Source organism: Octopus bimaculoides, chromosome 23 (assembly GCF_046866305.1).
Source record: "Octopus bimaculoides isolate indiv1 chromosome 23, ASM4686630v1, whole genome shotgun sequence".
Classification (NCBI taxonomy): Eukaryota; Metazoa; Mollusca; class Cephalopoda; order Octopoda; family Octopodidae; genus Octopus; species Octopus bimaculoides.
Window position 1 is genome coordinate 38,580,657 of NC_142950.1, and position 24,779 is coordinate 38,605,435.

Here is a 24,779-nt window from a genome sequence, read left to right on the forward strand (position 1 = left end):
GAAATAACCCTGAAACCCAGGTCCGTTCGTGCTACAGATCATGATGGGAGGGATAACTTCCCTTGGCAAACAGGACACAGTAGTGTGTCGATAAGCCAGCTGGAGGAGATGTCCTCCTGGGGCTAAAAGCAACAGTAACATCCACCCCTAGGGGTCAGCCACACTTAAGTGGCAATATACTACACTTTATCGTGCAGTTACTGTTAATACTTCATTTAGAGAATTAACATTGCTTGTTTTCACCTTTTCGATATCAGTGAAGAATTTCACTGGAAAAGTAGATATATAATTGCCAAGATTTTGTCTCTCTCATCAAGGATCAGTGGCTATTGAACGCCGACGAAGGGAAATAACCCTGAAACCCGGGTCCGTTCGTGCTACAGATCATGATGGGAGGGATAACTTCCCTTGGCAAACAGGACACAGTAGTGTGTCGATAAGCCAGATGGAGGAGATGTCCTCCTGGGGCTAAAAGCAACAGTAACATCCACCCCTAGGGGTCAGCCACACTTAAGTGGCAATATACTACACTATATATATATAGATATAGATATATGTATTTACATATATATATATATATATATGTATGTGTGTATATATATCATCATCATCATCGTTTAACATCTGCTTTCCATGCTAGCATGGGTTGGACAATTTGACTGAGGACTGGTGAATCGGATGGCTGCACCAGGCTCCAATCTGATTTGACAGAGTTTCTACAGCTGGATGCCCTTCCTAACGCCAACGGCTCCGAGAGTGTAGTAGGTGCTTTTTATGTGCCACCAGCACAAGGGCCAGTCACACGGTACTGGCATGGCCATGCTCAAAATGGTGTTTTTTACGTGCCACCTGCACAGGAGCCAGTAAGGTGATGCTGGTAACGATCACGCTCAAATGGTGCTATTTATGGGCCATTTAGTTGGAGGAAGAGAAATTCAAGAAAAAGGCTTCAAAAGATAAGAACAGGGAATTAGACCAAAGGTAGAGAATAAATCGATTACTACAAGAGTTGTGATTGGATATTATTAACTCCTTCCCCCTCATCATCATCATCATTATTATTATCATTTACCATCTGTTTTCCATGCTGGCATGGGTTGAACTGTTTGACAGGATCTGGCAAACTGCAAGGCTGCATTGAGCTCAAGTATCAGATTTGGTATGATTCACCCAATAAATCTTTTTGCTCCCGGCAACTCATTATGCTTCCCCACTTGTCCTGTTGGTATAAATATGATATTTGGGTGCTTTCATTTCTGCCACCATATACATGTATGCATGCCTGGCTGTAAGAGGTGTATATATATATATATATATATATATATATATATATATACATATATGCATGCACATGTGTGTATATATATATATATATATATATATATATGTGCTAGATGTATACATGTGTGTTTGCTTATGCATATAGATATTTAAGCCTTGCTATGTACGCATCCCATCCTCTCTTCTTGCCAATCTGAAGCCCTATCCTCTTCTATTGCCCTCCCTTTTGCTGCTCTTACTCTAGATGGTGTACAGAATTTAGGAAATTGCAATTCATTGAGTAAATTAATTATTATCTATGAATGAGATATCTCTGCCAGCTGACAAGTTTTCACACAACTCTTTCTCACAGGCACTGACAACAGCCATATTCCAACTGTCTTCCCCCTCTTCCTTACAAGTTCAACTACTTTAGGTCAGCCATTATCAATGTAGGTGCAACGAAAGGTAGGACTGGTGAGATTGCTGAAAAAATTGAGTTTTGTTATGTAGATGTGTGGTGTGCAAGAGGCAAGATCGAAGAGATCCTCTGCTACATTCCCCACGGGCAAAGAACATAGGTACAAATTCATTTTTGTAGGCAGCAGTTATAAGATGGGTGGTGTAGGCATACTTTTGGCAGAAAAATTGGTAGATAAGGTAATTTAGATAGTCCGAATGTGTGATGAGATTGTTAAGCTGAGACTTACCTGAGATAAATCAACAGTTATATTTATCTCTGTCTATGCTCCACATTCTGGACTGACAGATGATTAGAAAGACCAATTTTTATGAGGTCCTTTTGCATACTATCTCAACAACAAATGATAGAGACTGGATTATTGTGGCTGATTACTTCAACGGACATATCATGCAGTATCCTCGTGGGGGTTATGGTTTTGGCTCTAGAAATTAGAAGGGAACAAGGTTCCTGGAGCTCTGTCATGCAAATGATCTGATGATTTGCAACGTTAGCTTCAGGCAACCAGCCAGTTAGCCACCTGATCCCCTATCAATCCAGTGGGCACACGAGTCAGATTGACTACATCTTTACTAGACAATGAGACAAACAGATGCTTGGAAATGCAAAGTCTTTCTCAGTTGAAGAATGTAGAACCCAGCATAGATAAGTAGTTAGTGACATCAGAATTAGAGCTAGGACTTGGACAAACAAACAAGTTTGGGAAAAGAGGTCACAGAAGCTCAAAGATTCAACAAACAGGCAAAAATGTTAAAATATTTTAATGAAAGCATTTGAGAAAAAGGGGAAGAAGTTAGAGATATAGCTTGGAGGATAATTGGAAGTTCCTGTGGGACAACCTACTGAGGACTATAGACCAAATCTGTGGTTTGTGAAAGATCCTGGCCTGGCAAAGGGTGGAATAATGATGAAACAAGGAAGTAGACAGAAATATAAAAGCAAAAAATCAGGTGTGGAAAGAGTGGAAAAATGGTGGTGATAAGGGATTATATCCGATAGCAGAAGATTATATCAGGTTTACATTGTGAAGGGCTGAGCAGAAAGTAGATTTGCCAATATTTTACAACATCAGGGTCAGAAGCATGAGGTGTTCTAGATTGCAAAACAGTGTATCAGAGAGAAAAGAGATGTGTTGTAGGTGAGAAATGTGTGTAGACAGATAATCACATGCTTGTACTTAATGATTCTGAGAAGAAAGAGGCATAGAATTGTTATTATGAAAGGCTATCAAATGTGAACAATGCACTGGAAGAAGGGAGTCTCTCCAACATTGATCTAACAGAGGGATCAGCTATCCTAGTTCACAGCAGTATGATAGATAAGGCAATTAAGGACATGAAGACTGGGAAGGCTCTTTTTCCATCAAGAATTACCATTGAGGTGCTTAAAAGACTCTGGTGGAGTAGGATATGGCCTAGTTACCTGTATGGTCAGTCAAGTTATACAGGAAGGTGTCATGTCTGATGACTAGTGTAGCAGTATTATACTTGGCTGTTACAAGGGAGATGCCTTAGAAGTAATTGAAGAGGTACCGAATTACTGGACAAAGTCATGGAAGTTGTGGAGAGAATTATTAAAGCCCAACTGATAAGGGATAAAGTTAAACTAGATGAGACATTGTTTGGTTTTGTGTCAGGGAGGAGTAATATGAATGCCATCTTCCTAGTGAGACAAATGCAAGAGAAGTATAAAGCTAAAAGTAAACCATTGTGCTTGGCATTTGTTGATCTGGAGAACAGCATCCTTTGTTCTGTTATCTGGTGGTCTTTAAGGAAGTTAGGAGTAGACAAATGGCTTGTTAGGGCCATAAAGGTCATGTATAGTGATGCAGTCAGTAGGGTGAAAGTCAGCCATGTGATGAATTCAGCATGCAGGTAGGAGTTTGCTAGGGCTCAGATCTCAGTTGCCTTTAACTCCTCACAGTCCTCCAGGCCATAATAGAGGAAGTTAAAACTGCTCATGCATCCTGTCCAATCCTCTCTACCTCTCCACTTACATTCACTTCTCTGTACCATGAGGATACACTGTAGCACATCAACCCTCTCTCTCTCTCCCCAACTAGGGTAACCTCGTATCTCCTTTACAACAAGACGCTTGTTTCTGATCTTCTATCATAGTTTAACTTCTCATCACCTGGCATAAAACCACCCCTCTCAATGCCACTCCTCCTCTCAATGCCACTCCTCCTCTCAATGCCACTCCTCCACTCAATGCCACTCCTCCTCTCAATGCCACCCCTCCTCTCAATGCCACTCCTCCTCTCAATTGATGGATCCTTGTCTTGCAAGTGACTTGTTGACCTCTTTGGTGCCAGTATTATGTAAAAAGTACCCAATGCATTCTGTAAAGTGGTTCTATGGTTCAACTGGGGGTCTGGGAAGCCAGGTGGCTGCACCAGGCTCCAATCTGATCTGGCAATGTTTTCTACCGCTGTAAGCCTTTCCTAACACCAACCATTCCGAGAATGTAGTGCTTTTTACGTGCCACAGGAACAGGGGCCAGACGGGGCTGGCATCGACCACATTCGGATGGTGATTTTTACGTGCCACTGGCACGGGGAGCCAGACAGGTGGCACTAGCATCAGCCACAACTACAATTTCCATTTGATTGTGGTTTGATTTGATTTTGATATTGATGTACTTGACTCACAATCCAAAAGCTACTTTTAAGTGGGCTGATTATGCGACACTGGTAGAGGCTACAGCTGTGATCTCACTTCATATCTGTGTGTGTGTGGGTGAATGTACATGTGTGTCTGTGTGTGAATATATGTATATATATATATATATAGAAATATGCTGTGCGTGAGAAGACCCGGCAAGACAAGTGAGACCATAACCCATGGCCTTTACCAGGGGTGTAGCCAGCCCACTTATGCATACCTTTCCTTCTTTGGACACAAAACCCTGCTTGCAAAGAACTGTTGAGGCAAGTGAAATCGAAATCGAAATTGAACCAAATTCGATGACTGGCACCCATACCAACCTTCCTTCATTGGACACGAAACTCAGCTTGCGAAGACCTGTTGGGGCAAGTGAGATCGAAACTGAACCAAATTTGATGACTGGCACCCGTGCCAGTGGAGCACTAACAGCACCATCTGAGCGGCATTACTGCCAGAGCAGCGGTCTCGCTCCCGTGCCGGTTGCACGTAAAAAACACCATTTGAGTGCAATCGTTTCCAGCTTCACCTTACTGGCACTTGTGCCGGTGGCATGTAAAAAGCACCCACTACACTCTTGGAGTGGTTGGCGTTAGGAAGGGCGTCCAGCTGTAAAAACTCTGCCAGATCAGATTGGAGCCTGGTGCAGCCATCTGGTTCGCCAGTCCCCAGTCAAATCATCCAACCCATGCTAGCATGGAAAGTAGACGTTAAATGATGATGATGATGATATATATATATATATATATAGATGTAGATACTCACACACATGCACACACGTACACATGCACACACACATATGCAGAGGATTGGCTTAAGTGTTTAAGATTTTATGCTTGATTACCTGTTAAACTCTTAGATTAAGATGTACTTTGTCCTGACACTCTAGACTCTAAAGTGAACGTCTACATATGTGTCTGTACATCTTTGTCTATATGTTTGTGAATGTGACTATGTGTATGTATCCATATTCATATATGTACGTGTGTTTACCTTTTGTTAATTATCTCTCCAAACATAAGTGTAACATCTGTTGACATTATTTTTACCCATGAAAAATGAATTTGCACTTTTAGGTGTGACTTGCTTTCTAACCAGGTGGTCTAGTGTTCAGTTCTATTGTATGGCACCTTGGGCAAGTGTCTTCTGCTGTAGTACTGGGACGACCAATGCCTTGTGAGGAAATTTGGTAGATGAAAACTGAAGAAAACTTGTGTGTATGTATGTGTGTGTGTGTGTGTGTGCATAGAACAAAACAATTTGATTCAAATCCTTGGCATTCTGAGTTTCAGACTCTTGGCTAGTCTTCGGCCATTGAAGTCCTAATGAGAGATCGATTGAGTTAATGTTTATTACTGGACATTGTCTCCCCACTGCAAACCGTTGGTCAAGTGTTCATGAATGCTGCTCAACAGAATTTGGAGCAATTGTATATATTGTATATATATTTTATATATATTGTATATATATATATATATTGTGTATATATTTTCAGAGGATTCAAAGGAATCAAGTATTTAGATAGTAAAAGCACCAAGATAGATTCAGGGATAGTGCTCCTGTGTACCAGCAATGTATACTGATATACAACATGTCTGAAACAGCTGTGGTGAACTGCAACCCATCTGCATTATCATTTATTTATATATATATATATATATACACAGTTGCAGGATGGAAGATGTTTATAAGCCATTTAAAAACACACACACAAAAAAAAAAGCAATTAGATTCACTTCAACATTTAAATTTAATTTGTGTCAAAATATTTTTGTCGCTTTGAAACCATGACCTGTTTACTGACAAAACTTTGTGCTGCATATATATATATATATATATATATATATATATATATATATATATATATATATATATATTGTAAGACAAAACTGGAATTGTCATTGCTACCATATTAATAACGCCATTGACCTCTGTTGACCCATAGTGACCCAATATCCAGAAGCCATCTTGGATCCATCTCACTGCTTTGTATGAGCCTGAGGAGAGAAATTCTTTTCACCAAACTTTAAGTTGCATGGAGCTGAATTAAACTGTTATGAAATAATATATGTAACTCCTACCAAAGGCATCAAGTGCCACTTTCTTTAGCTTGTCCACTCACTTGTGTGTGTGTGTGTGTGAACGCACACACACACACACACACACACACACACACACACACACACATAATATATTATATCGGGTGTTCAAAAGGTCTCTCTGCAGTAAGTATTTAATAGTTTTCAGGCGATTCTTGTACACTGATCTTTTACTTGCTCCCCAGATAAAAAGCCTGTCAGTGTTAAACCAGGTGATTGTGGTGGCCAAAGTCCCTTTGAAATAATCCGTTCACCGTAAAATTCTTGAAGTAGTGCCATGGTGAGGAACAGGATGAAAGATTTACTGCGGAGAGACTCTTTGAGCACCCTGTATTATATTGCATATTATATAGAGAATGAGTGGGAGGGAGAGAGAGAGAGAGAGACCAGGGGAGAAGCAGAGTGAATGTTTAGATACGTTGCCAATCCAATCTTATCATTTACCATTAAATTTAATCTGAGATTTTTCTTTTCTTTTTCCTTTGTTTATGACGTCCTACCTTTTGTAATCACTATTTTATCTTGCTTTACATTCAGTATTGGTGAACGATATGCTGGAATGTTATAGATTCAAAATAAGGTCGCCTGTTTGATTAATAAACCCTCTATTTTCTAAAAGCACCCTTTATCATTATTGAACTCTGGCCTCAAACTGTATTTTCAGTGCTAAACACATCTCCTTTGTACTTCTATACTTATTCATTTGGTTTATGTTTTCTCGCTTTAGGACAGGCGTGGTTGTGTAGTTAAGAAGCTCGCTTTGTAACCACGTGGTTTCATGTTCAGTCTCAATGTGCCACATCTTCTAATATAGCTCTGGGCTAAACTGTCTAAATGAATTTGATAGACACAAACTGTAAGGCTGCAGTAGAAGGCATTTACCCAAGGTGCTGTGTTGTGGGACTGAACCTGAAACCATATGGCTGCAAAGTGAACTTCTTGACCATACAGCTTTAGATGGGCCTAAAATGATCCAGAAATGGCCTTTTGTTTGTCTGTTGTATTTGTCTTTGTGTATCGTTGCCAACCTGCCACCAACTCAGTATGACACTGTTAATTAAAGACGATGATGTTACAACTAAATGACAATCATCATCAACTCCTAAACGTCGTTTTCTTCAGTCCTGGGATTCATACCTAGTTTCCGTGGCATATAAGTGACCAAGCTTACAGTATCCTCCCTGAACAGGATGCCAATCTGTTGCAGGGTTACACATTTACTGCTCAATGGATTGGAGCAACATGAAATAAAATATTTTGCTTGAGAACATAACACTTAGTCCAAGAATCGAAATCATGATCTTGCAATTGTGAGTGGAACACCGTAATAATTAGGCCACATATCTTCGTCTACTGACAATGACCTTTACAAAACATTACAGTGCTTAAAATATACTTTTGCTTTTTTTTGTGTGTCTTTTCAGAAACAAATGGTACCAAAGAATTACCCAGTGCATTCTGGTATTTTGTGGCATGTACATTGCCGCCTGCAGTGTTGGTTACACAAATTCATTTGGGGTTCTATACGCCGAGATCGACACGTATTTTAAAGCAGCAAAAGAAGTGTCCGCTCTTGCACCAGGCTTATGTACTGCATTATCTGAAGGAGCAGGTAAGAGTTGAACCATGTAAACACACAGACACACACACAGACAGAGAAAAAGAAGGTAGTCAGGATCTGGATAAAAACTATTTAACTCCTTCATCCCTTTCAGCGACTGATCATGATCGAACCCTATCCGTAGTAAGAAATGATGAATACTTATATTCATCATGTTGATTGTTGGATAGGTCATCATCCAACAGTTACTGTGTCTATTTCTACCTGTTCTAAATTTTACCTGATGTTGGTGAATTTATTCAATGATGTAATCTATAAATACATTAAAAAAATTCTACTGAAACAGGTCTAGTAAATTTTAAAGACTATTCATGTTGTTCTTATATCTACACTACACCTGTAAACAAATCTGACTCAAATCTCAGGCTTATATTTGTGTTGGTACCTGTGTGTGTGTGTATGTGTGTGTACAGGGATTGGACAAAATAATGGAAACACCTAACGTCATAGCATCATAATTTTGAAACATCTATAAAACTGTCAAAAGCTTACTCTCTCTGTTTTGGAGGATGAACTTTAGCCCGTCAGTGATGAAATGTTTTTCAATGCGTGTCGGCAGTTCAGATTCGTATGTGTCTAGCATGTATTTTATTGCAGTTATTCCGTAGTCATGGGTTATATAAGTATATAGGTTGATAACATCGAAAGCAACAAAAGTTGTGGGTTCATTTGGCAATTTTGGCAGATGATTTAGCATGTTCAGGTCATCTCGTATGTAGCTCTGTTTGTGTTTTAGGACGGGTCTTAGGAGAATGTCCAAGAAGTTACAAAGTCTGTGGGTTTCACATGCAGGTCCTGCTATGATCGGTCTAAGCTTTAAGGCATATGCTTATATACATACATACATGCACACATACATACATACATACATAGCTGACGTACACTACCAACACATGCTACATCATGGCTGTTCCTACCGCACTACGATCACAATGCTATGATACCTAGCCAGTCCTGGCGCCCAACGTGTTGAGGCGCCTCCATTCTAATGAACCCTTTCAAAAATCTCTCTCTCTCTCTTTCTCTCTCTCTCTCTCTTTCTCTCTCTCTCTCTCTCTCTCTCTGGCAACTGCAGTAAGTGACGTTAGTTTGCATTCTTAAAACATAAACATTGATGATAAATAATCAAATTGTGATATTGTAAACATGTCAGTAAAATGATATCAAAAAGAAAAGACTATAGACACAGTTGTGTGGTCTGCATTGCATTAAAGTACACACTTATATTTGTCATGTTTATTTACCAGTTTTAGAGGAAGAATGTGGTTAAGAATCAGCTATTGTGGTTTTAAAAATCAACAGAAAAAAATCAAACAAAAACGTATTGATAATTGCAGAGATATAATGTTGTCAACGAAGTCTTGTTTCATTGACAAGCAAATATTTACTAAATGTAAATATTTATTTTGCTGTGAAAATGCTTTTGCAAATATTGCCTTCATAGTGAGAAAGACTTTTGTCAACAATTTACCTTATTAATGCCTGTTCCCTGCCCCATGTATTTACTTACTGCACACATTAATTACAGACGCGTCCACCCGTTACCTCAGTACACACACACCGACACATGCTCGCGCTCTCTCTCACACGCACACATGTGTGTGTGTATGTGTTTGTGTGTGGTGGTGGATGGGTGGATTTGTCTGTGTGTACTTAAGATTCCGCAATCTCCAGTTTCTTCATTTTGTCCTTACCAAAGAATATAGCTATCATGACACCACTTGTAATATATGAAACCGATGATATCATGTAATCAGGGTGTGTGTCTTTTCATATTAATTATTATTATTATTATTATTATTATTGTTGTTGTTGTTGTTATCATTCTGCACTTATCACTTTCTGATGTGTTGTCTACTCTGTATTTTATGTAGTTTGCTCTTAGTGCTTGCTCTTGTTCTCTGTCTGTCTTATCTTCAACATTCCTATGACCATGCATTCTTTTCTTTACCCACCTATTTTCAGTTTCATTCGTTTTCAATTTCTTGTACAGTGCTTTATCTTTGCAATCTTTCATCCTACACAAGCCTGACCTTCTTACTTCTAATAATAGCAGTTTTGTGGCATTTTTCACATACCATGCTATGTTGTTTTCTTCTGCTCTAATGCTGTGTTCGCATCCAATAAGTCCTCTTCCCTCTCTTTTTCTTGGTACATACAGTCTGCCTGTGTCACTTTTTGGGTGGAGTGTCCCATATCTAGTTAGCAACTTCCTTGTCTTTCTGTCTAAGCTGTTTAGTTCGTCTACTGTCCATGCGATTACCTCTGCTCCATATCTAAGGAGTGAAACCGCCCAGGTGTTGATAGCTTCAATCTTATTACGTCCATTTAATTTCGACTTAAGGATCAGTCTCTTGATGAGCTGGCAAATAGCAGGCGAAACTATTCGAGCTAATTTTGATGTCTTGTACAGAGGGAGAAACAGGGAGGGAGTGAGAGAGAGAGAAAAAGAGAGTGAGGAGGAAGAGAGAGAAGAGAGATTAAAAAAGAAAAGAGAGAAAGAAAGAAAGCTAAGTTTAGCATGGAATGATGGAATGGAAATAAATTTGTTTGTTGAATTGTAATTAATATATTGATGAAAACCATTTTTGATTTGTACAAGTTTTGTAATTCTTCCATTTCAAGGAATTTTGTGCACCGCCATGGTCAACAAGATTGGAACACGCTACACAATAATGATTGGTGGACTCCTTGAAATGATTGGTGTTTTCGTATCTTCCTTTGCCAACAGTCCGTACTTTCTTATTGGACCTCTCGGTGTGCTCGCTGGTATGTATGATCTAATGGTTCCTTTTATATTTTATCTTTTACTTGTTTCAACCATCAGAGTGCAGCCATGCACTTATTTTATAAGTTTGCTACTCCTTCGACCGGTGACTATTCCGAACCGCTAAGGTACTGGAACGTAAACAAAACTTAAATTGGTTTGTCTCTACCACCGTGGAAATCACGTGGCTGCAAGCGAGCTTTCGCTACACACGGCCATGCTTGCTCGTAGCATTTTAAAAATTATTGATTAACAAATTGCTCCACAGAACTCAACTACGACCTTATTATATTCCAGTCAGTGTACTGTGACCAGTTGCGCTGCTCGGCGAATCGGCTGTAAAAAACAAAATATAGAATAGAAATGCTAAGCAGTGATTTGTATAAATCCATACTTATTACCCGAATGATGGATGTTTGAAGCATATTCAAACCTGTTCGAAAGCCATTCACTGCATATTGTCATGGCGAAAATTTCTCGCAGTAGGCAAATGGGTGACTCGTACTTATTTCATCGACCTCGAAAGATTGAAAGGAAAAGTTAGCCTCGGCTGCTTTTAAACTCAGAACGTAAAGCTAAAAGAAGCGTCACCAAACATGTCCGTTGCGCTAATGATTCTTATTTCTTTGTTGCCCACAAAGGGCTAAGCATAGAGGGGACAAACAAAGACAGACAAAGGGATTAAGTTGATTACATCGACCCGAATGCGTAACTGGTACTTAATTTATTGACCCCGAAAGGATGAAAGGCAAAGTCGACCTCGGTGGAATTTGAACTCAGAACGTAACGGCTGACGAAATACAGCTAAGCATTTTGCACAGCGTGCTAACGTTTCTGCCAACTCGTCACCTGTTGCGCTAACGTTTCTGCCAACTCGTCACCTGTTGCGCTAACGTTTCTGCCAACTCGTCACCTGTTGCGCTAACGTTTCTGCCAACTCGTCACCTGTTGCGCTAACGTTTCTGCCAGCTCAGCAGCATCAGTAACAACAACAAAGTATGTAATTTTCTAATTTTGTTTTTACTTTATTTATCTTCCTGTAGGGACCGGTGCTTGTCTAGCGTATGTCTCAATTTTTATTGCGATTGGACAACACTTCGAGAGTGTGCGCATACCTAACGCACTGATCAGTGTCGGATTCACATGTGGAATATTCGGTTTGTCCAAGATAATGCAGATCTTGACCGAATATTATACCTGGCGTGGAGGTCTAGTTATCATTTCAGGGCTGCTCTTCAACAACTGCATTGCTGGTTTATTATTGACCAACAGCAAGCAGAAGGTCAGTATTTAACAAAATGATTTTCTTTTCTTTTTCCTGTTTTTGTTGTTGGACGTGGCCATTCTGGGGTTCCGCCTTGAAGGCTTTAGTCGTAAATATCAATCTCAGTACTTATTTTTAAGTCTGGTACTTATCCTATCAGTTTCTTTTTTGCCAAATGCTTAGTAATGAGGATGTAAACAAACTAACATCAGTTATCAAGTGATGGCATTGGTACCACACACACACACACACACACACACGCTGAGCGTTCAAGCTGTCATCTAACTATGGTTTCACAGAATTTTCTGATTTTTAGAAGTTGACAGATTGAATTTAGAGAGTCTTGATTGTTTGGGATTGTCACTGGATACGTCACTCAACCCTGTTGGCCTTAACTTACAACACAAAAATTTTGTGACATGATATCAACGCATGTACGTAGTGAGGGACTTTAAAATATTTCTAAGCCTAATCTCGTGATCAACCTCTGCCAATCAAATTATATGCTTAACAGATACTAATTTGAACCATGTTCTCTCCATAAAAGCAAGAGAATTTTTGAACTCCAGTCAGAAGCAAGACTTCTTTCTATCAATCATAACTTTTAAAAATCAGAAAATTCTGTGAAACCAGTTAAACTTTCAAAACTAAACCCTCCAAAAGAATCCCAGTGCAATTCAACTTCTTATATATATATATGTGTGTGTTTGTGTGTGTGTGTGTGTGTGTCTGCATATATGTGTTTGTGTTTGTGTGTGTAAATACATAAGTGATGGCGTAAACTTGTACTTACAGTTTTTATCTGGATTTTCTTTTTTTTTTTCTTTTCGTTCAGGAGAAACCGATTCTGAAGAAGAAGAAACTCCTTCCCGACAGATTGTTTGACGTCTCCATTCTCAAAAACTTCTTTTTCATGTATTACGTCCTTGTAACCTGTTTCGTCTACAGCAGTCTCTTGATTTTCGTCACCTTTGTGGTTGACTACGCACGCGAGAAAGGCATCAACGAGGACGACGGTGCCAACATGTTATTCATGTATGGTATTGGATCAATCCCTGGGGGTTTCGTAGCGATGGTCATCATGGCTTATCGGACAGTCACGGCTTGGGATGTCCAAGCTGTTTGCGTCGTTGTAGCCGGAGTGGCGCTGGCCTTGTTCCCTATGTTCTCAACATTCGAAAGTCTGTCTGCCATATCGGCGTTGCTTGGTATTGCAGTTGGTATGGTGACAGCAGTCTACACCACAGTTGCCATGGAAACGCTGGGGACCGAGAAGTATTCGTCTGGCTTGGGTTTCACAGGAACTGCAATGGGTGCCATTATGTTTACAGTCTCCTACACATCAGGTGAATTAAAAAACTGAATAATATTTTCGGTCCCTTTCTTTCTTTCTTTTTTCTTTCTTTTCTTTTTAGATATTTTTCTTAGAGCTTATATATATATATACATATATATACACACACACACACACACACACACATACATCATCATCATCATCGTTTAACGTCCGCTTTCCATGCTAGCATGGGTTGGACGATTTGACTGAGGACTGGTGAAACCGGATGGCAACACCAGGCTCCAGTCTGATTTGGCAGAGTTTCTACAGCTGGATGCCCTTCCTAACGCCAACCACTCAGAGAGTGTAGTGGGTGCTTTTACGTGTCACCCGCACGAAAACGGCCACGCTCGAAATGGTGTCTTTTATGTGCCACCCGCACAAGCCAGTCCAGGGGCACTGGCAACGATCTCGCTCGAAAATCCTACAGGAGCCAGTCAGGCGGTACTGGCAACGGCCACGCTCAAAATGGTGCATCTCATGTGCCACCCGCACAAGAACCAGTCCAGGGGCACTGGCAACGATCTTACTTGGCTTGCCGGGTCTTCTCACATACATATATATATATATATATATATATATATATATACACACACACATACATGCACAGGTACATGTGTATGACTATATACATGCATGTATACATATAAACATATACCTTAAGAACAAGGACGCATGTGTGCATGTATGTACGACACACAGAGAAGCCTACTCTGTTTTCTGTTCTTTATCAGAAAAGACATTTCTATTCATTTTTTATATATAAGTACCAAAGACATATATACTTGTGTGTGTGTGTGTGTGTGAAATTGCTTGGCTTAGTGGTTAGTCTATTCTGCTCACAATCGTAAGGTTGTGAGTTCGATTCCTGGTGGTGTGGTGTGTCCTTGAGCAAGATACTTTCTTTCATATTGCTCCAGCCCACTCAACTGGTAAAAATGAGTTGTACGGGTGTAACTCAAAGGGCCAGCCTTATAACATTTTGTTTCACACTGAATCTCTTTGAAAACTAAGTTAAGGGTACGCGTGTTTGTGAAGTGGCGAGCCACTTGCACGATAATTTCACGATCAGGCTGTTCCGTTGATTGGATCATTTGGAACCCTCATTGTTGTGAATGTTCCGAGTCCTCTCCCCACCCCACACCGTATGCGAGCGCACATTTTTTTTTTTTTTTCATATTCGTTCACAGCAAGTTGCTTTACATCTATTACACTAATTATTTTTGGTTTTTGACCTCGGGTCAAACGCTTTAGTTTAACCAAACTTTCTTTCATGTACATTTGTTATGATCTTCACCGAACATTAACACGTATTGTATATTACGGTCTCTGTGAAATTAATTGAGCTTTCTGTGAATATTTGAACATTAGATCATTTAAACACGTTTTACTGATTTTTACCTTGTAACTTCAAACTCTCCTAAACCTTTGATAAGCAAACAATTGTCGAAACCGGCATTTTAATAAATCTATTAGAAAATTTTAAAACACCCACACGTTATGAGATTTAGGTGGATTTTCAAACCTCGAAACAAATTCTCATATATATATACTCGTTTGTATATATATATATATATATATATATATATATATATATATATATACAGAGAGAGAGGGAGAGCTATATGTATTTATCTAACTTAACATATCTTTATTGTTCTGCTCCTCTTTCCAGGTACATTAACTGAAATGATGGGAAGTTACAGCCCAGCTTATAAGATCTTCGGTTGGTTAACTTGCGCTCTTGGTGGTGGAATGGTCATTATTCGAATTTTGCAGTTGGTTAACAAGTTTCGAAAAGGAAGAGAGTTTACACTGATAAACAAAGTCTAGATTTAAGATGAAGCAAAACCAAAGACGCCGCTATAAATATCCTCTCCATATTCTTTTTCATTCACTAACTCACAGACATTGTCTAACATCGCATCACTACAACGAACGATTTTCCTTTCTGATTTAAGTCTAAAAACACTTTGTACACATACATGCGCGCACGCATACACACATTTACACTCATACAAACTCATTTCTTTCTTAAATATCTTTTGATCTTCCTTTACAAGTTGCAAATCTCATTTGCTTGCATAGATATTAACTCATTGACAAATCTCTGAAATATGTTTCATTTAATGAAATTTCTCCGCTTGGTGGCTTCTCTCTCTCTCTCTCTCTCTTTCCTCTCCTCTCTCTTTTCTCTCCTCTCTCTCTCTCTCTCTCTTTCCTCTCCTCTCTTTCTCTCTCTCACCCCTCACTCCCTCTTTCTCTTGATATACATACGTGTGTGTGTTTGCGTGTGTATGCATATATATATATATGGATATATATTGATGAAGTACCGTGCCAAGTTTGCAAATATATGAAGTTGGAAATTGTGCAGTCGAATTTTGGGGTAATGTGGAGCGTCATGCTGATTCTAGTGCTGATAATGTAAGAGGACAGGTGTTCTATGTTCGGCGAGCGCATTGAAAAATGCCTAGATGTGTATGATTGATCGCTGTGGAACTTCTAACCAGGATGATGTTGCGGTTCGTATCATTCTTGACAGTGATGAGAGATGGTGCAGGAAAGATCAGAATGGTTTGGTGGGGGTCAGAGATTAGGACTTAGAAGTTTGGGCTGACTGTGCATTTCAATGGAACAAGGGACGAGTTAAAGGTGAGGTAGAGTGGAATCCAATCTGTAGGTGTGAGTAACAAGACAAGGAGAACGGTGGTGCGGTCAAAGAATTTGGCTCAATGGATTGGAATGGTCCACTACCATCACCAGACCGAAGTTACAGTTGCACATTACCTAAAACTTCCAACCTCATTACATTGCATTATTTGTAAGCTTTGAAAACATGCCATTACTTTTCTGCCTTGGATTCTATTCAATCTGATATATACATTCACGTGTGAATATTCATATATATAGTGATATTATATCGTACTTAGAACATATTGACAACTACTTAGGCCCTGGGTAGAATTTACGCCAACAGCAATGAGAAGATTGAAAACTAATTTGGCTATATCAACAAATCATCAAATTGAAAACTAATTTGGCTAACATCGTAAGATACGAGAGTGAACGGTAAAATACGGGAATGGATTAAATAAAAAATGAGAGATAGCGTAAATGGATGTAACGGTTTACTTGTATTTCGAAAGGTAGATTAAGTCCTTTGGATTGTTTTGTGGGTAAAAAGTATATTTGCCTTATGATTTGCATCAAAAACATCCACTCTTCCTTAATACAATCAGCATCTGCAGGAAACTTATTTTGTTCTGAGTGCTTATGAAGAGAACCTAATTCTAACACTTTTTTAAAGTTCGTTTTGCTTGCTTATATGAAGTACTGCATAGTTCATGTGTATATATATATATATATATATATATATATATATACACACACACATATATATATACATTTCGTTGTACAATTCCTTTCTCCCTTTTCTCAAATTCAACCTTTATTATTCCGGAAGCATTCTGGATAGATCTGTATTCAGCAACTTCCTCACCTTCTCGACTCCTATTTCAAATCTTGACTTTTCTTCCATCTTCTCGAGTCCTATCTTTTTGCCCCCATCAGTTCTTCCCTAACCAATCTCTTCTTTTGTTTACGCGTAACTGTTGCCTGCGTGACTCCTTCGACTCCTCCTCCTCTCGCATTCTACTCGAATCCATTCCTTGTTCCCTATCCTGTTGCTATACTTGTCCATTCCTGACTGACATCACGTTCGTTAACACACCTTTTGTATTTTTAATTCATTCTGTTGCGGTACCAATGTTGTCTGGCTCCTGATTTCTGCCAAACTCCAACCACAATAACTGGAGAAAAGGTGATTACGCTGACCTTACTACAGCATGGCCACAGCCGTTGGGTTGGGATGCATAAAATAATAGAAGTTTAAAAGAATATATATATATATATATATATATATATATATATATATATATATATATATATATATATATATATATAGGTTGTGTCTGGGGAAAGTCATTTTCTTTTTGTGCCTTATAATTTAACACACTCAGTGGTAAAATTTCCACTTATTCAACAGAATATGCTTCAACACACGAACTCACATAAAGAATCTTGCAAACCAAATCCAAAAACGAAATATATATATATAAGTATGTTTATGTAAGTGATATTCGTAGTCACTTTAACATGGCTGTCTGTTCGAGCAGAGTCTTTTGGGATTTTTTAACCCCAAGAGGACATCTCCCCTAGCTGGTTAATGATGCACAGGTGCATCCGATAAAATTGCAAGTATGGGAGCGAATCCCTACTGTTATATGGACTGTTAGATATGTAATTCGTCTGACGTTCCGTGTGTCATGTGGTTCGTCTGAGTTCATTGTTTCATTGTTGTTGTCTTGTGGGACTGTCGTAGTAAAATGTCATTGATATATATATGGCGGACATGACTTTTGTTTATTCATAACGAACATTGGGTGAGTGCGTTCTTTGTATGTAATTGAACAATAAATGTAATAATTAAATTGTATAACTCGTTATGTTATCTCTGCGAGTCAGTCCGAGGGAAACATAACAGAGTTTATTGGCGTCGCCGATAGGACCGATAGGATATATGCTTACTTTACCGTAAAATTATTCATCGTAATAACAATGGCTGAAAAACAGACAGTAGAACTTATTAAATTGTTTAGGGAACAAATGGACAAGCAAATGCAACAATATCAGAGAGATATGGACGCTCTGTTAAAACTGTTTGGTGCTCGACAAGTTGAAGGCGATTCTAGTGGCTATTTTTCAGCTGCTTCAACAACAGTGTCGATTCCACCATTTACTGCATTTGATTCAGCGACAGAACTATGGCCTGATTACTGGTCAAGATTCCGTACGTTTGTGGCTGCTAATGCTGTACCTGAAAAACGCATGGCACAAGTGTTCCTGACCAATCAGACTGCTACTGTTTACAAACAACTTGCTAATCTGGCTACCCAACAAAATCCGCCTAAAGATATCAACAACTTGATAATGGACGAAATCGTTGACTTCATGAAGGAACAGTTCGACCCTAAACTTTTCATTGTGAGAGAGCGTTTCAAGTTTTGGAGTGATATGCAGCGGAAGCCAGGCGAAACTCTCCAGGAGCTGGCAGCACGTATACGCCAGGATGCAGCTACCTGTGATTTTCCAGCGATCACCAACCCACAGGATGAAGCTCTGAGACAGAGATTCATATGTTCGGTTAACAATGAAGCGGTTCTGAAGGCGCTTTTTAAGATAAAAGACTCAGAACTAGATTTTGCCCGTGCTGTCCAGGTTGCCATTGAGACTGAAGACGCAGCAAAGGTTGCAAAAGAAACTGTATACGGTTCCAAAACCAAGCAGGTGTACAAGGTCCAGCAGAACAGGAATAAGAGTCCTCAAAAGAAACATCAGCAGTCTTATTCCACAAACCAGGAGAAATGCTACCGATGTGGAAAGGCCCACAAAGCAACAGACTGTCCTTTCAGGGAAACCAAATGTCATTTTTGTGATAAAAAGGGTCATTTGCAAGCGGTGTGTAGGAAAAAACAACATCAGCAACGCAATGGCCATTCACAAACTCCCGTGAAAAGAATCACAAAAGCTGAGCTAGTCAAGGCGATCCTAGGTGAAGTTTCCCGAGACACTCACAGTTTAATTGTGCCAGTAACAATCCAGAACAGACTGTTCACAATGGAATTGGACACTGCTACTACAGGCAATTTTGTTTCCTTGTCAGTCTGGAAACAACTTGGAAGACCAAAGCTGCAAGATGTCAAGCATCGCTATGAATCTGCCAGCAAGCACAACCTGCCTGTTCTAGGAACTTTCATGGGCCAAACCAAGGATCCAACAACTGGTAAGCAGGATCTTATACCTTACATAGTCACCAAGATCTCTGATCTTAATTTGCTGGGTCGGAATGCTATCCAGACTCTGGGAATTTCCGTAGACACTGCTCTAGGTTTGAAAAGCATAGACAGCCAAGCTAAGAGGGAAGGTGCAGAAGGGATGTATCCAAAGACCTCAAGCGAGCCCTATGTTTCCCTGCAGCAAGATTGTCACAACATGTGTGATGAATTTCCAGATCTTTTCAAGCAAGAATTGGGATGTCTCAAGAACTTTGAACTGGAAGTGAAGTTCAAATCGGACGCAACACCAGTCTTTCACAAGGCACGTCCGGTCCCATTTGCTCTTCGTGATGACCTGGCCAAAGGTTACGAAGAAGGCATCGCCAAGGGAATCTGGAAGCCTGTTCGATTCAATGAATACGGAACGCCAGTGGTACCGATTCGTAAAGCACACGCTTCAAGCAACCTGAAGCCCAAACTACGGATTTGTGGTGACTACTCTGTGGGAATTAATGACCAACTTGCTGATCACCGTCATCCAATGCCACTCCCTGCTGAACTGATGCAGAAACTCGGAGGTGGATTCGGATATACAAAGATAGACCTTGCTGATGCCTATAATCAGATCAAGCTGGCTCCAGAAAGTCAACGCAGACTCGCACTCAGCACTCACCGTGGAGTACTCCTGCAACAACGACTCCCTTTCGGAATCAAGTCAGCACCTGGTTACTTTCAGGAGATCATGGAAAACCTGACCCATGATCTACCTGGAGTGGCCGTCTTCCAGGATGACATGCTCGTCAGTGGGAAAGATGCAAACAGTCACTTAAACAACCTAAAGTGTCTGCTCACACGTCTAAGCGACAATGGACTCAGATGTCGCCGTGAAAAGTGCCAGTTTGCACTACCCAGTGTAGAATACCTTGGACACATTTTGTCGGCTGAAGGGATCACTAAGGGATCCAAAGTCGAAGCAGTCTTAAAGATGCCATCTCCAACGAACGAATCAAGCTTGAAATCTTTCCTAGGTTCAGTTCAGTTTTATGGAAAGTTTATCCCAAACCAAGCCAGTATAGCAGAGCCACTCTATTGCCTTACAAAAAAGTCAACTATTTGGAAGTGGGGAGATGAGGAACAGTCAGCTTTTGATCACTTGAAAAATGTACTTTCATCAAGTCAAGTTCTGATACACTTCGATCCAAACAAAACTTTGGGACTGGCTTGTGACGCATCAAACGTTGGTATTGGAGCAGTCCTGTTTCACCGCTATCCTGATGGAAGCGAGCGCCCAATATCCAATATGTCCAAGACTCTCACTTCTGCACAGCGTAACTGCAGTCAAATTCAAAAGGAAGCCCTAGCTATCATATTTGGCTTGCAGAAGTTTTACCAATATTTGTACGGTCGTAAATTCGTACTCGTGACTGACCACAAGCCACTGACATCACTATTCAGTCCGAGGAAAGGGACGCCACTTCTCGCTGCTAACAGACTAGCACGATGGGCCCTGTGGCTGAACCAGTTTGACTACACCATTGAATATCGGAAATCAGCAGATCATGGCAATGCTGATGCCCTCAGTCGCTTGCCATTCGGTGATGATAACGACTTTGACAGAAAGGAAAATGGTGAAGACATAGACATGGTGTGTGCCATCAAAGCTCTTAGTATTCAAGTCCAACCTGTGGATGCTAACGTCCTCCGTCAAGAGTCAGGGAAAGATCCAGTGATATCTACAGTGATGCGCTACGTCCGTGAAGGCTGGCCACCAAAGAACATGGAGATCAATGACGAAGTCAACAAGTTCCGTAAGTTATCAAACTCACTTAGTATCTGTCATGGATGCCTTATACATGGATCTAGAGTTGTGATTCCTCATAGCTTGCAGCCAAAGATCCTCAATCTTCTGCATCTCGGACACTTTGGCATGGAACGCATGAAACAGCTAGCAAGAACTGCTGTATATTGGCCTGGTATCGATGCTGCTATAGAGATAGCCAGTCGACGATGTGATTCATGTAACGAACATCAAAGGCAGCCATCTAAGCCTCCAGTTCACCCATGGATGTTACCAGAAAAGCCGTGGAGCCGCTTACATCTGGACCATGCAATAAATTTTATGGGTAGAGATTGGCTGGTGATCACAGATGCTTATTCCAAGTACCCATGCATTCATCCCACTTCCTCCACGTCCTCCAAAGCCACTTTGAATCTGCTTGAGGAAGACTTTGCGCACTTCGGATTTCCTCACACACTGGTCACCGATAACGCACCAACTTTTACGTCTGAGGAGTTCCAGAGCTGGTGCAACGAACGCGGGATCACACACCTGACAGGTGCACCTTACCACCCAGCTACCAACGGAGCAGCGGAACGTTTGGTGCAGACCTTCAAACAAGCTCTGAGGAAGTCTTCTCTTCCGCCGACACGAGCACTTCAAGAATTCTTGATGCAGTACCGGAGAACACCGACATCCTGTGGATTCTCTCCAAGTGAACTTTTGAATCACCGGCAGATACGAACAAGGATTGATTCTCTGCTGCCATCACCAGTACACATTGCTCAAGGCAAACAGTCTAAGGAAGCACATAAGTCTCAGGTGACTCCAAGCTCGGCTGACGTCGCTAAAGTTACCAGGCAGTACAAGGCCGGAGATCCTGTGTATGCACTATACTATGGACCTCGCCGAGACAAAGATCCCCGATGGGTACCAGCAATCATTAAGAAGTCATTGGGTACTCGCTGCTTTAATGTGAAGGTCATACCTCATGGCCCGATGTGGAGACGACACTGGGAACAGCTGCGACCGCGGTACACAACTGAGGAAGACAATGAACCTGGTGATGCAGAAAACACTGTATTTGAATTTGCAACAGATCACCCGATGGAGATCTCGGAAACTGTGCCACTAACTCAAAGACAAACCAGACCCAAGACCATGTTACCCGTTCCAGAGTATGGACCAGACAACCCAAGACGGTCCAAGAGAACCCGTAAAACCCAAGAGAGACTTTGCTGTTGATACTTCTTGTGTAGCATCAATTTCAGTGGGGAGGTGTTATATGGACTGTTAGATATGTAATTCGTCTGACGTTCCGTGTGTCATGTGGTTCGTCTGAGTTCATTGTTTCATTGTTGTTGTCTTGTGGGACTGTCGTAGTAAAATGTCATTGATATATATATGGCGGACATGACTTTTGTTTATTCATAACGAACATTGGGTGAGTGCGTTCTTTGTATGTAATTGAACAATAAATGTAATAATTAAATTGTATAACTCGTTATGTTATCTCTGCGAGTCAGTCCGAGGGAAACATAACACCTACCATCTCCTAGCAACAGGAATAAAAAGAATTGCAGTAGACTCCGCTCGTACAGACAACCATGTTAAAGTGACTACGAATATCACTTGTTAGTACAACTACTGCGTTGATCTCTTTGAGAGATTTTAGAATTAGCATTTTTGCTTATGTCTGTATATATATATATATATATATATATATACATATATATATATCTGTAAATATAATATGTGACAATCATTCGGTAGCCATGATAAAACTCCGAGTTTCGGATGTCGGGGCGGAAACCCACGCCAACATCTCTTCAGTTATCCAGCCATCGAAAAAAAGGCTATGAAAATGACTGTTAAACAAAGGGAAATTATTGTGTGATTGGCCGTTACTAAGACAAAAGAGCTATTAGAATGACCGCTAAGTGAGGGGAGGGAGTAAAAATGTCCATAGCAATTGCGTAAGCACACATGTCCATACATGCACTTGTGCGCCAGCACACCCACATACAAGTGCCTATATGTGTATACTCATCTACCCTCACTCGAAACACACACATGCTCACCCACACAATCGCTAAAAAATAAAGATATACATGCTCGCACACACACACACACACGCACACAGAAATGGTTCATACACACGTCAATATACGCACAGGCACAAGAAAAAACAGGGCTAAAAGAAATATATATATATATATATATATATATATATATATACACACACACACACACATACAACATAATCAACATAATCACAGCTGCGCTGAAGAGCAATGGCTGCACCAGAACATTAGCAAAGATAGAACGAAAGAAGCAGGAGTTTACGCGTTCGTATGCTCTCATACGTTCCCATATCAGCACTCTTGATGCCATCTTTGATAATGAACACAGCAAAGATAACAAGGATGGAGGCACGGATGCAGATGAAAGATGTCATCCCCACTTGGTAGACACTTAAGAAAACAAAGAAGATTCAAGGGAGAAACCTGCCCGGAAAGTAAACCCAAATGAAAGTGCCCCTACCACCATCAAAACGGAAAACCATGGAGGTGAAAGAGCCAAGAAAGAACAACTAAAAGAAGGAAAAAACTAAAACAAAAACAGGGCTATCCTCAGCTGCATAAATAAATAAATAGAATATTTTTTAATCAGTTGGACACGTTACTATAATTTTACTTAAATACTCTAATAGAGCAAGAAGATAAACAAAGTCCATGCTGCCACTACTGTAGCTTAGAATCTACTGGACTTCAGGAAAAGTATGTTAGGGGTCACTGCTTGTACTACTTTTGTGTCGTCGGTATAGCTAGTAATTGTGGCTGTCTGTGTAACTAATAGCATATCTGAAAGAGCCACCATGAACAGCAGCTGCCCCAGTACAGTTCCATGAGGCACTCCACTTTTTACTAATTACTCCGTAGAGAGGGCTCCGTTGGCTGCTACAGCTCGGCTTCTGTCTTTTAAGAAGTCATGCAACCACCCTCCGATTTTCCCAGTTATGCTGAATCTCCATAGTTTGTGACATATCGTCTCATGATCAACCTTATCAAAGGCCTTTTCGAAGTTAAGATATATCACATCCACGTTTGAGCGATGCATTCATTGTTTCAACACCCAGTCATAGTGCTGCAAAAGCTGTGTAAGGCAGCTTCTTCCTGAGCGAAAGCCATTGTGGCCGTCAGGAAGCAAATCATTATCTTCAAGGAATGCACTTACTTTCTTCCTGACAAATATTCAAGATAGGCTTAAGGTTTTGAAATGAATGATGAGGACCAGCTATAGACTGCAAATAAACAAGAATCTTGGAATGAATCAATAAAGCTGGTTATGGGTTGGATAAATAAAGTTTATTATATAATGAAACAAGTTTTCTGGAAGAGTCAATAAATGGGGTTTGAGAATAGGTGAACATATGAGGAAACAAATATTCAGAAATGGATCAACAAGACATGTTTTTACAAACAATGAACATGATTTATTACATAGAGTAGATAAATAGAATTTTCAATGGGTTTTTAAGAAGATTAACAACAAAGTTTATAGCAAGTGGAAAGTACATCACTGCTCCAGTATGGTTGGTAATAACAGCATAGACCAAGTATAACGATCCAAGAAAGTGTGTTCAGTAATGGGTCAGCAATGTAATTTTAAAT

General features: G+C 40.2%; 1 protein-coding gene across 1 annotated transcript in view; it reads left to right on the forward strand.

Moving 5' to 3' along the window:
• LOC106878377 (monocarboxylate transporter 4) overlaps nt 1-16,793 on the forward strand; it is a 20,494-nt gene extending 3,701 nt beyond the window's left edge. The window contains exons 2-6 of the mRNA XM_089340035.1: nt 7,928-8,115; nt 10,750-10,893; nt 11,935-12,173; nt 12,991-13,501; nt 15,167-16,793. Of these exons, the coding sequence (XP_089196161.1) occupies nt 7,928-8,115; nt 10,750-10,893; nt 11,935-12,173; nt 12,991-13,501; nt 15,167-15,324 (1,240 nt within the window). The 3' untranslated portion in view covers nt 15,325-16,793. The remainder of the gene's footprint in view (nt 1-7,927; nt 8,116-10,749; nt 10,894-11,934; nt 12,174-12,990; nt 13,502-15,166) is intronic.
• The last annotated feature ends 7,986 nt before the right edge of the window (nt 16,794-24,779 follow it).